Below are 15,730 nucleotides of genomic sequence, written 5' to 3'. Positions count from 1 at the left end.
TAAAAAGCGAACTTCAGGAAGAAAGGAGGGTGGAAAAAATGGCAACAACTTTCAAGTTTTCGAGATTCCCGCAGGCCATTCCTTATTTGTGTCGTTTGCTTAATGTGTTTTCCCCCCTCCATCTTGGCTGCCGCCACAGAATAAAAAGGCAGTTTGTCATCTCTGGGGCGAGCTTTGGGAAAATTGAATGTCCAGGAAGAAGTGGTGAACATCCGTTTAAAAACAATATGTCGCATTAATGGCCGGGTGTGCTGCAAACCATGAGGCATGGCTTAGTGGACAGCGCCCGGGCTTGGGAGTCAGAAGGACCTGGGTTCTAATCCCGGCTCTGCCACATGTCTGCCGGGTGACCTTGGGCAAGTTGCTTAACTTCTCTGGGCCTCGGTTACCTCATCTCTAAAATGGGGATTAAGGCTGGGAGCCTCATGTGGGACGTGGACTGTGTCCAACGACAAACTTGTTACGGGCAGGGAGCGTATCTACTGATTCTGTTGTTTCTGTTGTATCGTACTCTCCCAAGCGCTTAGTACAGTGCTCTGCACCTAGTAAGTGCTCGATAAATATGATCGCTCGATTGATTCCTGCCGAAAACAAACTCTGACAATGAGTCGGGGCCGTGCAGATGGCGGGGGAGTCCACTCGCTGAAATGAACATCAGGAGGGGTGGGGCGGGCTCCGCCTCCGTTTCCGGCTTCCTCCCAGGCCTTTCCCAACCGACGAAGGTGAAGCCGAGCCCCGGACGCGTGAGGCTTTAAAACTCTCTTCCCCTCAGATCTTCACAGCCCCAACGGTGCTGCCGGTGCTCGCTTGATAAACCAGAGGTGCTTAGCATATCACTGGTCACCCGGTGGTGTTCCCAGGGGCCCACTTGGGTAAGACAGCTTCCAACTCCGTTTACCCGGACTAGACTGTCAGCTCGATGCGGGCAGGGAATAGAGAAACAGCATGACGTAGTGGATAGAGCACAAGCCTGGGTCAGAAGGTCATGGGTTCTAATCCCGGTTCTGCCACTTGTCTGCTGTGTGAACTTGGGAAAGCCTTTTCCCTCTGCTCCCTCTGCTGCCTCTCTGCCTCCCCCTTCACCTCCCCTCAGCTAAGCCCCTCTTTCCCCCTTTTCCCTCTGCTCCTCCCCCTCTCCCTTCCCCTCCCCTCAGCCCTGTGCTCATTTGTATAGATTTTTATTCCCCTATTTATTTTGTTAATGAGGTGTCCATCCCCTTGATTCTATTTATTGCTATTAAGTTGTCTTGTTTTTGTCCATCTGTCTCCCCCGATTAGACTGGAAGCCCGTCAATGGGCAGGGATTGTCTCTATCTGTTGCCGAGTTGTCCATTCCAAGCGCTTAGTCCAGTGCTCTGCATATAGTAAGCGCTCAATAAATACTACTGAATGAATGAATGAATTTCACTTCTTTGTGCCTCAGTTACCTCATCCGTAAAATGGGGAGAGAGACTGGGAACCCCACGTGGGACAAGGGACAGTTCCAACCAGATTTCCTTGTATCCACACCAGCGCTTAGCACAGTGCCTGGCACATAATAAGCGTTTAACCGATACTACAATTATTATGTGTCTATTGTTGTATTGTACTCTCCCAAGCGCTTAGTACGGTGCTCTGCATTCATTTATTCCATCATATTTATTGAGCACTTACTGTGTGCGGAGCCCTGTGTTAAGCACTTGGGGGAGTACAATACAACAATAAACAGACGCGTTTCCTGCCCACATCGAGCTTACAGTCTAAAGGGAGCATAAAGTCTACACAGTTAGCGCTCAGTAAATGCAACTGACTGACTGACTGACTTTACTGGAGAAGCTTAGGTGCTGGGATTTGATCCGTGAGCCAAAATGTCTTTTTCCCCTTTAAGATCTTAATAGAGTGGACGTCTTCCTCCCTCCCTCCCAAAGTGGAATGGGACAGGGCCAAGGCCCATTTATTTTAGACACACTTTAAAAGCCAATTGGTAGATGAAAATCGATTCTTCCAAAGCACACCAGAGAGCATGGGCCTGAGAGTCACGAGGTCATGGGTTCTAATCCCAGCTCTGCCCCTAGTCTGCAGGGTGACCTTGGGCAAGTCACTTCACTTCTCTGTGTTTCAGTTCCCTCATCTGCAAAATGGGGATTAAGACTGTGAGCCCCACGTGGGACAGGGACTGTGCCCAACCCAATATACTTGTATCCACCCCAGTGCTTAGTACAGTGCCTGTCACATAGAAAGAGCTTAACAAATACCATAATTATTATTATTATTATTATTTCCAGAACCTGAATCACAATCCACCCGCATAGGAGCGAACCCTCTCCCCGGCAGAGGATGCTGTTGACTAATGGATGAAAAAATCGATTTACCTTGATGGTGTCGTAGGAGTCTGTGATGAGTGCGATGAAGAGACTGAGGATCATATATATAAACAGACTGATGAAGGAATACAAATACAAGCGACTGAACAGCCACACCAGGATACTTTTCTGCTGGATTTGGGCAAATGTCGCGAACATGTCATCTCCGTTGACTAAAGAGAACAGGCACTCTGCGACTGTGTTCAGATCTTCAAACTAGAGTTGGGGGTGAAAAAGACAAATTTTAAATTCTGAAAAGCAATTGAGCTGATGGGAAAGAGAAGGGGGAGTGTTTTGGGGTGGAATTTTCTAGCACTAAAACAACACCATTCCCCCCCAATTCCCCCAAAGAAAGACATGTGTTTCTAATGTCTACAACTAGACTAATCCCTTGGCATTTGAGTCATCAGAATTTCCTGACTTGTAACGGAATATTTTACTGCCTCGGTGATTGAAAGGATCCATAGTCCCCTGTGTCGACGGGTTGAAACACTCACTGCAAAATGAAATAGACGTCACCAAAGTGCAATAATAATCCATTAGGTGAAAGAATATACTTCTCCTTCCAGAAACTCATTAGTAGAAATGGGTTGCCTGGCATTTTTAAATTCCAGGATCAAATTCAGGCTCTGAGAAATTACAGGTTTCAGTTGAAATCTGGAAGTTTTACATAGGCAGCAGTGACCTAGGACGATTCTAATTCTTCTCCCGCTATTGGTAACTGCCGGTGGAGCATTTGGTAATCCTGATAATTAATAATAATAAATGTGGCGTTTGTTAAGCACTCTTTATGTGCCAAGCACTGTACTCAATGCTGGGATGGATACAATAAATATAAGCAGATCAGACCCAATTCCCATTCCAAATGGGGCTCACAATTTAGGGGGAAGGGAGATCAGGTATTTCATCACCACTCTACAGACGATGAAACTGAGGCCCAGAGAAGTTAAGAGACTTGGCCGAGGTCATACGGCAGGCACGTGACAGAGTCAGGATTAAAACTCAGGTCTCCTGATGCTCTTTCCATGAGGCCACCTTACCTCCCTTTAGTGAGCATTCAGTTGTTTCGCTGCTTCCCTCTGGACCAGACGTTCGCTACGGGTCTTTCACCGCTGTTGTTCATCGCCAGAGCTCAGTACAGTGCGCCACAAACAGAAAGCGCTCAATAAATACCATCGATGGATTGATTCTGTCCAACCAGACTGTGCTTTGCTTTCCCCCCAAAGCTTGTCCTTTCTAGACTCTACTAGTCCTTTCTAGACTCTACTAGGGACTTCTAAAATGTACAGTCCTTTAAGCAGCGGTGGGAAGGCAGGGGTGGGGTCAGGGCTGGGAATGCAATCTCAGGACCACTTGGGTCCATCAGGGAGGGCAGTGGACTGTACGGTGGAATGACCAGGGTTCCCAGTGTGAAACACAGCCACCCTGACCCATCCCTGGCTTTAAACCAGGCAAATTAAAAGAGGAGTTGCAGATGTCAGTCACGCCGCGACAGAATCATTAATAATTCAGGTCTATTTCCAAGTACTTCATCAGAATTCAGTCAATTTAATTTTCTTAATCGCCAGAATCAGGAAATCCCATGCTTCACAAATGTTGGGAATTATAAGGGACCGGGCCTTCTACGGTAAGGGCGGCACTGGAACTGTTGACTGGGTTGGTGGTCAATGTCAAATTTACCCCCTACATTTTTACAGCAGATGAATTAGCAGTAATAGATAAGTTTCAAGAGCAGCTAATATCAGAAGGTGCAGTAAAACAGCTTAAAAACATTAAGCTGTCTGCCCTCCTGTGAATACAGAACTGAGCAGCATAGCCTAGTGAAAAGAACCAGGATTGGGAGTCAGGAGACCTGCTGTGGGATCTTGGGCAAATCACTTTACTTTTCTGTGCCTCAGTTTCCCCATCTGTACAATGGTGAATATAATAAATTTTCTCCCCCTTAAACTGTGAACTCCTTGTGAGATAAAGGACTGTGTATCCTATGACTGTATTGTTCCTACCCCAGTGCTTAGCACAGAGTAAATGTTTAGTAAAAGATTATTATTATTATTACACCTCAAAGGAGAAAAACAAAGCCCTGAGAAGTCAGTGAATTCACTCACTCAGTGCTATTTTTTGCTTTCGCCTCTTAGGAGCCAACACTGATCACTGGCTGCTCATGGGTGGTCAGCTTGCTCACTAATCAATCCATAGTTTTATTGAGCACTTACTGTGTGCAGAGCACTGTACTAAGCACTTGGGAGAGTACAACAATAACAGAGTCGGTAGATATGTTTCCTGCCCACAAGGAGCTTAGAGTCTAGAGAGGAAGACGGACATTAATACGAATAAATTTTGGACCTGTACATAAGTGCTATGGGGGGAGAGGGTGAATAAAAGGTGCAGTTTCCCCCTCCCCCCCACTCCAGAAGCATAAAGCAGCGTGGCTCAGTGGAAGGAGCTCGGGCTTGGGAGTCAGAGGTCATGGGTTCTAATGCCCGTTCAGCCGCCTGTCAGCCGTGTGACTTTGGGCAAGTCACTTCACTTCTCTGTGCCTCAGTTACCTCATCTGTAAAATGGGGATTAAGACTGTGAGCCCCATGTGGGACAACCTGGTCACCTTGTATCCCTCCAGCGCTTAGAACAGTGCTTTGCACGTAGTAAGTGCTTAACAAATACCATTATTATTATTATAAAGGTAGAAAGGGACGGAGAAAGGTTCAAAGGTAGAAAGAGACAGGGATCTAGCACATCTAGATTGTTGGCCTCTTGGCTAACATGTTTTGGGCTCCTTCAAGCCTAGCTTCAAGCCTCAGCACCAACTATTTTTTATGGTATTTGTTAAGCGCTTACTAGGTACCAGACACTACACTAAGCACTGGAGCAGATACAAGCTAATCAGGTCGGCCAAAGCCCATGACCCGCATGGGGCTCACAGTCTTAATCCCTATTTTACAGATGAGGTAACTGAGGACCAGAGAATACAAGTGATTTGCCCAAGGTCACAAGTGGTGGATCCAGGATTAGAACCCAGGTCCTTCCGGCTCCCAGGTCCTTCTGGCCCGGGCTCAATCCACTAGGCCATGCTGCTTCTCGGACTCTAAAGTTCTAGGACTTCGGTGGACACCCCGGTATCTTCTCAAACGATACATGTCTGTCTCTTAGATAAGACTAATTTGAGGGTATGTCCGAGGCAAACTCCATAATAATAATAATAATAATTATGGTAATTATTAAGCACTTGCTATGTGCAAAAGTACTGTTCTAAGTGCTGGGGTAGATGCAAGGTAATCAATTTAGACACAGTCCCTGTCCCATATGGGGCTCCAAGTCTCAATCCCCATTTTACAGATGAGGTAATTGAGACCCAGAGAAGCTAAGTGACTTGCCCAAGGTCACACATCAAACCAGGGAACACTCATGGATATCTAAACCCTTTCTCCACCAAAGCACAGATTCTTAATAATAATTAGGGTACTCTTAAGCGCTTATTATGTGTCAAGCACTGTCCTAAACACTGGGATAGAATCAAATTTATCAAGTACAAGTTAGTCTTAAGCAGGACACAAGTCACTGCACAGAGATAGAGTCCGGGGTTCCATAGTAAATGATTTCCATTTCCATCACTGACTAATAGTAATAATAATAATATTGGTATTGGTTAAGCGCTTATTATGTGCCAAGCACTGTTCTGAGCGTTGGGGTAGACACAAGATAATCAGGTTGTACTATACGGGGCTCACAGTCGTCATCCCCACTTTACAGATGAGGTAACTGAGGCACAGAGAAGTTAAGTGACTTGCCCAAGGTCACACAGCTGACAAGCAGAGGACCCATGATCTCTGACTCCCAAGCCCGGGCTCTTTCCACCGAGCCACGTTGACTAGATGAGGGGATGAAATGAAGGGAGAAAAGAGGATCTCTGAAATGGACTGTAAGCCCATCAAAGGGCAGGGACTGTCTCTGTTACCGATCTGTATATTCCAAGCGCTTAGTACAGTGCTCTGCCCATAGTAAGTGCTCAATAAATACTACTGAATGAATGGAATGGAATGATGAGGATGGTATTTGTTAAGCGCTCACTACACACCAAGCACCGTTCTAAGCGCTGATGGTCACCTCCAGCCTGGCTACAACTGCTGACTTGACTCCAGATCATACTGTGCCGCTTTTCGGGATGCCGGTTGATTAAGTGGCCTCAGAAAGTGTCCTAGTCATGGAAGTCTAACCAGGTAAATACCAAAATGGGTATTAGCGAGGAGGGTCTCCGCTTCTGAGATCCCCCTGCAGTGAGTGAACGGGGAAAAAAAACAGGCCAGGGCTTCATGCAGTGCAACTGTGCCATCTCCTGGCACGCTGACGAAACCGGCTTCTCTTCTCAACCCCCGTGAGAAGTGGCGAGCAAAACGATTCGGGTTTTTCCTAGCCTTTAACAGACTGTACTTTCCAAGGCTGAAGGTCTAACAGATGAACTCAGCTGACTGGGTCACTTTCTGAGTACGTGACAGAGTGGGAAAAATCATCAGAAATGATGGCACTTGAAATTTATTGATGTCTGCTCCTCTGTCCCCGCCCAGACTGTGAGCTCATTGTGGGCAGGGATTGCCACTCTTTGTTGCTGTAATAATAATAATGATGGTATTTATTAAGTGCTTACTATGTGCCCAGCACTGTTCTAAGTGCTGGGGTAGATACAAAGTAAGCAGGATGTCCCACGTGGGGCTCAGTCTTAATCCCCCTTTTACAGAGGAGGTAACTGAGGCACCAGAGAAGTTAAGTGACTTGCCCAAAGTCACACAGCTGATAAGTGGCAGAACCAGGATTAGAACCCACGATCTCTGACTCCCAAGCCTGTGCTCTTTCCACTAAGCCACGCTACTTCTCTTTCAAGCGCTTAGTACAGTGCTCTGCATACAGTAAGCACTTACTAAATACGACTGAATGAAAAAATGAAAGAATGAATATGGGAAACGGCATGGCTTGTGGAAAGAGCACGAGCCTGGGAGTCGGGAGATCTGGGTTCTAGTCCCGACTCCTCTACTTGCCTGCTGTGTGACCTTTGGAAATCCACATTTCTATGCCTCAGTTTCCCACCTGTAAAATTCCATTTAAAATCAAATGAAAAATAAAATAATAAAATAGCTCATCTCCCTCTTTCAGACTGTAAACCTTGTGGGAAACAGGGATTGTGTCCAAAATGATTATCTCATATCTACCCCAGCAATTAGCACAGTGCTTGGCCCATCGGCAAGGCCTTAATAAATACCATCTTTATGATTATTTTGAATTGACTGGGTTAAGATTAGACTCCTCTTTTGGCCACAAAGGAGGAGGTTTCCTCTTTTCACCCTCTCTTTTTCAGTATCCAAATGAGTTTCAATAGCCTGGAATAACAATAATAAAAATAATAATAGTATTTAAGCACTTACTCTGTGCCAAGCACTGTTCTAAGTGCTGGAGCACTGTTCTCAAGGGGTAGTACCTCATACAACAAAGGGTCTCTAAAAACTCCGGACTTGTCCCCTGACCACACAGATCAACAAAGGGGGGGAAAAACAGAATCCGACATTCAGTACCTTCTCATGGTAGGGTCCTAGGACGATCCAGCCACAGAAAGTGTAGCCCAGATAGATCATTCCGGCACAGCAACAGAAGCGGAGGACTTTGGGTAAAGAGGCCTGCATGGTCAAAATCAGCACCTGCCAGTGAACAGAACAAGGGATTGCTCCCGATCGAAGAAACAGACCGAAGGGAAGCAGGATTTGCACTCGGTACAGCGACTGAACATAAAAACGCAGGGTTGTCTTACGTTGTATGTCTGGAAATAACCCAAGTATCGTATAACTCCAACCCAAACGAACAGCGTGGAGGTTCCAAGCAAAATGCTGCACAGGTCGTAGTTTGTGAGATTCTGAGAAATTGAAGAGGAGACAGATTGATGGTGAACAAAATACACGGTGAGCCCCGTGTGGGATAGGGACTGTGTCCAACCTGATTAGCTTCTATCCACCCCAGCACATAGTCCAGCGCCTAGCACATGGTATGCACTTAACAAATAGTTACCACCTGGCGCTAATTGGGCCTCGCTTCAATTCCGTGGCTTTTTTAAGACCGTTTAACTTCCTTCTGGACCATGTAGCAGTAAGGGATTTTATCCAATTGCTCATCTCTCTTCAGTGTCAAAATGGTCTTACTAAACAGTCACCTGAGTTGGGATCACTGAATATAGAACCTAGCACAAAAACAGCGTTCCTCAAATCTTAATTACTGTATCTATAATTTATTTTAATATCTGTCTCCCCTCCACACTGTAAGCTCCTTGAGGGCAGAGAACTTCTCTATTAGGTCAGTCAATCAATCACATTTATTGAGCACTTACTGTGTGCAGAGGATTGCACTAAACACTTAGGGGAGGACAATATAACAGAGTGGACGAACATGTTCCCTGCCCACAGCGAGCTTACTGTCTAGAGGGGCAGAATAACCTGGGGAGATAAATCCATAGAAGAGAATTGAAATCTACATATTTTAAAACTTTGCTTTTCCCTACTGGATGTCAGGGTTAGAACAGTTAGGAAATAAAGGCTCAAATCTCACCTTTGCTTTGATTTCCATTTTTAATATTGATCCAATTATTGTCATCATATCGCTGATGATCACCAGGACATACCAGCCATTGATGAACTCCCAGCGGTCAGCATCGCACACGGGTCGCTTGTACTTTTCCAGGAAGAACTTCAGAAATCTCTGGGGCAAACATTGACAAAGTGTTTCTTAACAGGTAGCCCTCTGCAGGGAAATACACAAGTAGTGCTCCAAACAATCATAATCATAATAATTACGGTACTGGTTAAGCGCTTACTATGTGCCAGGCACGATAACTGTCATAGCTTCAGGTCTGCATGGCTAGAGACGTAACAACACATTACAACGGTGGCCGCTAAGACCAACTGACGCAGAAAGAGGGGAACACAAGCAACGCGGTTACTTGAGCAAGCTGCTGAAGGGAAAATGACAGGACTCCTGAATGGAACTGGAGCGGAAATTAAAGTGACCAGGTGTCCCCAAATGAGCTGAGATATCACACTCTTTGGGGTTCTGTTCCATCCACCGCTTGTCTGATTTGTGATCTTGGGCAAGTCACTGAACTTCTCTGTGCCTAAGTTATCTCCTCTGGAAAATGGGGATTAAGACTGTGAGACCCGTGTGCGACAGGGACCGTGTCCAACTTGATTTGCTTGTATCCACCCCAGCACTTAATACAGTGCCTGGCATATATTAAGGGCTTAACAAAAACCAAAAATTATTATTATTATTATTATTATCACCTTCTGCATCACCTTTGCACTTGGATTTGCTCCTTTCATTCACCCCCTGAGCCCCACAGCACTCGTGTCCATAACCATAACTTATTTATTTATATTAATGCTTGTCTCCCCCTCTCGAGTGTAAGCTCGTTGTGGGCAGGGAACGTGTTTACCAACTCTGTTATATTGTACTCACCCAAGCTCTTAGTACAGTGTTCTGCACACAGAAATTGCTCAATCAATATGACTGACTGAATACCCAGGAGGGCAAAAGCATTAGACTAGGATGATGATGATGATAGTAGTGCTGCAAAAACAACATTGCATCCATCAATCAATGCCATTTATCGAGCATTTTCTGTGTACAGAGGAATTCTAAGTGCTTGAAAAAGTAAGGTAAAATAGAGTTGGTAGATGCTATCCTTGCCCACAAAGAGCTTACGGTCTACAGGGGGAGGCAGACATGAAAAGAAATTACAGATAAGGAAAAAGGCAGATTAGAAGAACGTGTATAAGAAGCGATGCCCCTTCTCAGGGTCGCACCTGGAGAGTTTCCAGTACACTACCCGACTCAGCTACGGGAAGGAAAGGCAAGCAGAGGCCTACCCGTTCCATTCCTAGCGTGGCCAGTGGCTAGTGAGCGGAAGGTCATCTGCTACAAGTCAAAACTTACCTGTGCCGGGCAGCAGCGACATAAGAGAGGCTCAAGGGAGGAGACAAGTTTACTGCGCAGTAGAAGGCAATGGTAAAACCCTTCCATATTTTTACCAAGAAAACTCTACGGATACGCTACCAGAATGACTGCAATTGCCGAGTGGGGTGTTTCGGATGAGCTGTATCCATGGAGTCGCTATGGGTCAGAGACGACTCGACGGCATAAGACAGTATAAGTGTCGTGCACCATTTCCCTAAAAAAATATGACGGTGCCTTTACCTTCACCACCATCATCAATTATCAGTGGTATTTACTGAGCACTTCCTGTATAGCAACTGTGTTTGCTACATCCCACCTATTTCGGCCAACCCCTGTAGACTGTTGTGGGCAGACAATGTATCTACCAACTCTGTTGCACTGTATTTTCCCAAGTGCTTAGTAGAGTGCTCTGCACACAGTAAGCGTGCTCAACGCCAGCTGCAGCCGCCTGGCTCAGGTAGCCTAAGTGTTGTAGGTCACTAGCTGGGCTGGGTGGAGGCAGAGAAGAGCAGTGCAGCGGATGAAGTTTATTTATCAATCTCTCCTCTCCCTGTCCCAATCTCTCCTTCTCTCTCTTCCCTGTTCCCTTCTCTCCCTGACTCCACATACCCCACCCCTCTCCACCTACGGCAACTCATTTTCTAACTACCTATCATGAATCCTAACAGTGCTATTTATTGAGCAATTACTGTCTGCAGAGAATGATACTCCGCATTTTGGAAAGTATAACAGAGTTGATAACCACGTTCCCTGCCCTCAAGGAGTTCAGTCTAGTGGGGTAGACAGACACTAAAATAAATTCCGGCTAGCAGCAGAGTTTAGGATTACTATACGTAAGTGTTTTGGGGCTCGCCTGAATCATTTTTCTAAGGAAAAATGACTTACCCAAGGTCACACAGCAGACAAGTGGCGGAGCTGGGATTAGAACCAATGACCTTCTGACTCCCAGGCCCATGGCACTTAGGAACATATCCCTCTAGACTGTAAGCTTATTGTGTGTAGAGAATATGTCTATGGCAATATTGTATTCCCCAAGTGCTTAGTACAGTGCTCCGCACTCAGTAAGCACTCAAGAAATTTGATTGATGGACTGATGTGTTCTTATTCCCCATCAGTGTCACCATCTGCAATTTATTGTAATATCTGTCTCCCCATCTGGATTATAATCCCCTTGTGGTCAGGTACTGTGTCTGCCAACTCTATTGTCTAGTACTCTTCCAAGTGCTCAAGTAGTGCTCAATAAATACCACAGACAGAGAGGGGTGAGTATCAAAGTATTTAAGAGTTATGGACCCAACTGCATAGGGGATGCAGAATTGAGTGGGGAAATGAGAGGTTAGTCAGGGAAGATGTCTTGGAGGAGATATGATTTTACGAGGGCTTTGAACATGGGGAGGCTGGTGGTCTGTTATACTTAGTACAGTGCTTGGTAACAATAATCATTTTGGTATTTGTTAAGCACTTATTATGCACCAAGCACTGTTCTAAGCCCTGGGGTAGATACAAGCTAATCAGGTTATCCCACGTGGGGCTCACAGTCTTAATCTGCATTTTATAAATAAGGTAACTGAGGCACAGAGAAATTAATTGGCTTGCCCAAGGTCACAAAGCAGACAAGTGGCAGAGCTAGGATTAGAATCCACATCTTCTGACTTCCAAGCCCAGGTTCTTTTCACTAAACCATGCTGCTTCTCTTACATTGTACAATGTAAGTGCTTAAGTACCACAATCATTATTACTAATTACCACCATACTGATAACCAAGAATCTTTCCCTGCTCTCCCTCCTCCCCTTAGCTTTGATTTCCTGATCTCTTCCCATTCTCTGCAAACCAAAAGCACATCGATTCCTCACTTACGACCGGTCCTCTAGACTGCAAGCTCATTATGGGCAGGGAACCTGCCTGCTAATTCTGTTGAATTGTACACTCCCCAGCTCTTACTACAGTACAGTAAGCACCCAGTAAATAGCACTGATTGATTGATTGATATTTCCTCCGTTTGTGACCACTGGCAGGCCAGAGAAAACCCAGGAAGTTTCTTGGGCTACCAGAGAGCACGGAAAATCGCCATAAACTGTCAGTGGAGCTATGAAATGAAGTAAGTGTTGTTGATCCAGCTATGATATAGCTGGAGCCCGAATTTCTAGCCTCAAATTTCTGGTTTATTTACTACAGTAATAAATGCTTAATACAGTGCTCAAGAGCTCAGTACAGTGCTTTGCACAGAGTAAGCGCTCAATAAACTGCACTTGGATCCGTGACCTTTGGGCACTTGAAATCTGCCTCACCCCTCAACCCCACAGTGCTTATGCATATATCTATAAATTGTATATTATAAATCATTTATATTAATATGTGTCTCCTCCTCTAGACTGTGAGCTCGTTGTGGGAAGGGAACATGTCCGCTAACTGCTGCGATGTGCTTTCCCGGGTGTTACTATGCTTTGCACACTGTAAGGGCTCAATAAATGCCACTGATTGATAGAATAAAAAATCACTGATGATACAGTAATGAGAACATGTGACTTTTTTTTAAAAAAAGGGTAAAATTCACTCCTACTCAAATCTTTCAGCTACTTCTAAGAGGCAAAAGTAAGTTTGAGTCGGGAAACATTTAAAATGTTCAGTCTTTTGCCAGAGCAGCAGTGACTGTTTTCATTCATATTTAGATGTATTGATGTCTGTCTTCCCCTCTCTAGACTGTAAGTTCATTGTGGACAGAGAATGTGTCTGTTTATTTCAGTATCGTACCATGATTGAATGAACTTAAGAAAAGGAGAAGCAGCGTGGCTCGGTGGAAAGAGCACGGGCTTGAGAGTCAGAGGTAGCGGATTCTAATCCTGGCTCTGCCACTTGTCTGCTGTGTGACCTTGGGCAAGTCACTTAACTTCCCTGTGCCTCAGTTACCTCATCTGTAAAAATGGGGATTAAAAAAAAATGTGAGCCCCATGTGGGACAATCTGATTATCCTGTATCTAAACCAGTGCTTAGAACAGTGCTCTGCACATAGGAAGCACTTAACAAATGCCATAATTATTATTATTATGTGTGATTACTTGAAAATGTCTCACTTGTCAATAGGTACAATTTATCTCCTACACTTCAGACTGGTTATAGCGCACACACTCTCACATTTCACACATCAAGGAATCTTACTCTAAGGACTTAAACTCTGGAGTGGTGGGCATGATGGAACGCTGATCAATCAGTGGTATATATTGAACACTTACTATGTGCAGAGCCCTGAACTAAGCCATATATTACTTGTGTCAGGCATATTGAAGAAATTTAAAAGGAAATGAAAAAATGTAAGCACTTACTTTTTGCAATCTCAGAGCAAGAACAATGGATCTCGAGCAGAGAATCAGAGAAGTGAAGCAACTTAAAATGACAAATGCATCAAACACCAGAACATACTGAGTGTTCTTCTGAACTACAGGAGGAAAAAAAGCCAAAAAATTAAGATTTGGGGTTTTTTTTTGCCTATTACTTATATACTTACTTATACTTATATTACTCATATACTTATATAATTATATTGAATTTTCTTCAATAATCTGAAAAGTTATAAACCAAGTTACATTGAATCAATATAATGTTACGGTCTGCTGTGTGACCTTGGGCAAGACACTTAACTTCTCTGTGCCTCAGTTACCTCATCTGTAAAATGGAGATTAGAACTGTGAGCCCCACGTGGTACAACCTGATTAGCCTGTATCTACCTCAGCGCTTAGAACAGTGCTTGGCACATAGTAAGCACTTAACAAATACCACTGTTATTATTACTAACCATGTTATAGATTCTAGAGTTATAGTTACTTGGCTCAGTGGAGACATCATGAGCCTGGGAGTCAGAAGGACGTGGATTCTTATCCAGACGCCACGACGTGTCCGCTGTGTGACCTTGGGCAAGTCACTTCACTTCTCTGGGACTAAGTCACCTCCTCTGTAAAATGGGGACTAAGTCTGTAGCTGTGGTTTTTGTTGAGTGCCTTTGTGCCAGGCACTGTACTAAGCGCTGGGGTGGATAAAAAGCAAATCGGGTTAGACACAGTCCCTGTCCCAAGTGGGGCTCACAGGCTTAGGACTGTGTTCAACCTGAGCAGTTTGTATCCACCGCAGCACTTAGTATAATGTTGGTATTTGTTAAGCACTTACTATGTGCAGAGCACTGTTTTAAGCGCTGGGTTAGATACAGGGCCATCAGGTTGTCCCACGTGAGGCTCACAATCTCAATGCCCATTTTACAGATGAGGTAAGTGAGGCACAGAGAAGTTAAGTGACTTGCCCACAGTCACCCAGCTGACAAGTGGCAGAGCCGGGCGCATTGTAATGCTTAACAAATACCATCATCATCATTATTATTATTATTAAGTACCATGGGGCTGGGGTGAGAATCAAAGTACTTAAAGGATACACAGCCCATTCATTCATTCATTCATTCATTCATTAGTATTTATTGAGCGCTTACTATGTGCAGAGCACTATACTAAGCGCTTAGAATGTACAAATCGGTAACAGATAGAGACAGTCCCTGCCCTATGACGGGCTTACAGTCTAATCGGGGGAGATGGACAGACAAGAACAATAGCAATAAATAGAATTGAGGGGATGAACATCTCATTAAAACAATAGCAAATAAATAATAATAATGCTGGTATTTGTTAAGCACTTACTATGTGCACAGCAGTGTTCTAAGCGCTGAGGTAGCTACAGGGTAATCAAGTTGTCCCACGTGAGGCTCACAGTTAATCCCCATTTTACAGATGAGGGAACTGAGGCCCCGAGAAGTGAAGTGACTTGCCCACAGTCACACAGCTGACAAGTGGTGGAGCCGGGATTCGAACCCACGACTTCTGACTCCCAAGATCGGGCTCTTTCCACTGAGCCACGCTGCTTCCCATATTCTTGATAAATAGAATCAAGGTGATGTACATCTCATTAACAAAATAAACAGGGTAATGAAAATATATACAGTTGAAGTGGACAGCTGACACAGAGGGAGGGCGGAGAGAGGAAATATATACCAGTGACAGATGGATTGAATGGATTGATCTATGGATGGTGCTAGAAATGCTCTGGCTTCAGTTTTGGGATTCCTGAGCACAACACCCAGCGTGGCTCAGTGGAAAGAGCATGGGCTTTAGAGTCAGAGGTCATGGGTTCGAATCCAGGCTCCACCGCTTGTCAGCTGTGTGACTGTGGGCAAGTCACTTAACTTCTCTGTGCCTCAGTTCCCTCATCTGTAAAATGGGGATTAAGACTGTGAGCCTCACGTGGGGCAATCTGATTACTCTGTATCTATCCGGCGCTTAGAACAGTGCTCTGCACATAGTAAGCGCTTAACAAATACCAACATTATTATTAACACCCCAAACTGGCTTGGGGTGAGTTCCCTAACCTG

General features: G+C 44.8%; 1 protein-coding gene across 3 annotated transcripts in view; it reads right to left on the bottom strand.

Annotated features, from left to right (window-relative positions):
* Positions 1 to 15,730, bottom strand: part of MCOLN2 (mucolipin TRP cation channel 2) — a 69,378-nt gene that overhangs the window by 10,951 nt on the left and 42,697 nt on the right. For all 3 annotated transcript variants that reach the window (XM_029064109.2, XM_029064111.2, XM_039911883.1), the window contains exons 8-12: positions 13,647 to 13,759; positions 8,922 to 9,071; positions 8,134 to 8,235; positions 7,901 to 8,023; positions 2,352 to 2,558 (exon numbers count right to left, since the gene is read on the bottom strand). In XM_029064109.2, coding sequence (XP_028919942.1) covers positions 2,352 to 2,558; positions 7,901 to 8,023; positions 8,134 to 8,235; positions 8,922 to 9,071; positions 13,647 to 13,759 — 695 coding nt within the window. The remainder of the gene's footprint in view (positions 1 to 2,351; positions 2,559 to 7,900; positions 8,024 to 8,133; positions 8,236 to 8,921; positions 9,072 to 13,646; positions 13,760 to 15,730) is intronic.

This window comes from Ornithorhynchus anatinus, chromosome 4, assembly GCF_004115215.2.
Source record: "Ornithorhynchus anatinus isolate Pmale09 chromosome 4, mOrnAna1.pri.v4, whole genome shotgun sequence".
Taxonomy (NCBI): Eukaryota; Metazoa; Chordata; class Mammalia; order Monotremata; family Ornithorhynchidae; genus Ornithorhynchus; species Ornithorhynchus anatinus.
Note: the sequence above shows the minus strand (reverse complement) of the source record. Positions and strands in the feature narration are given on the sequence as shown.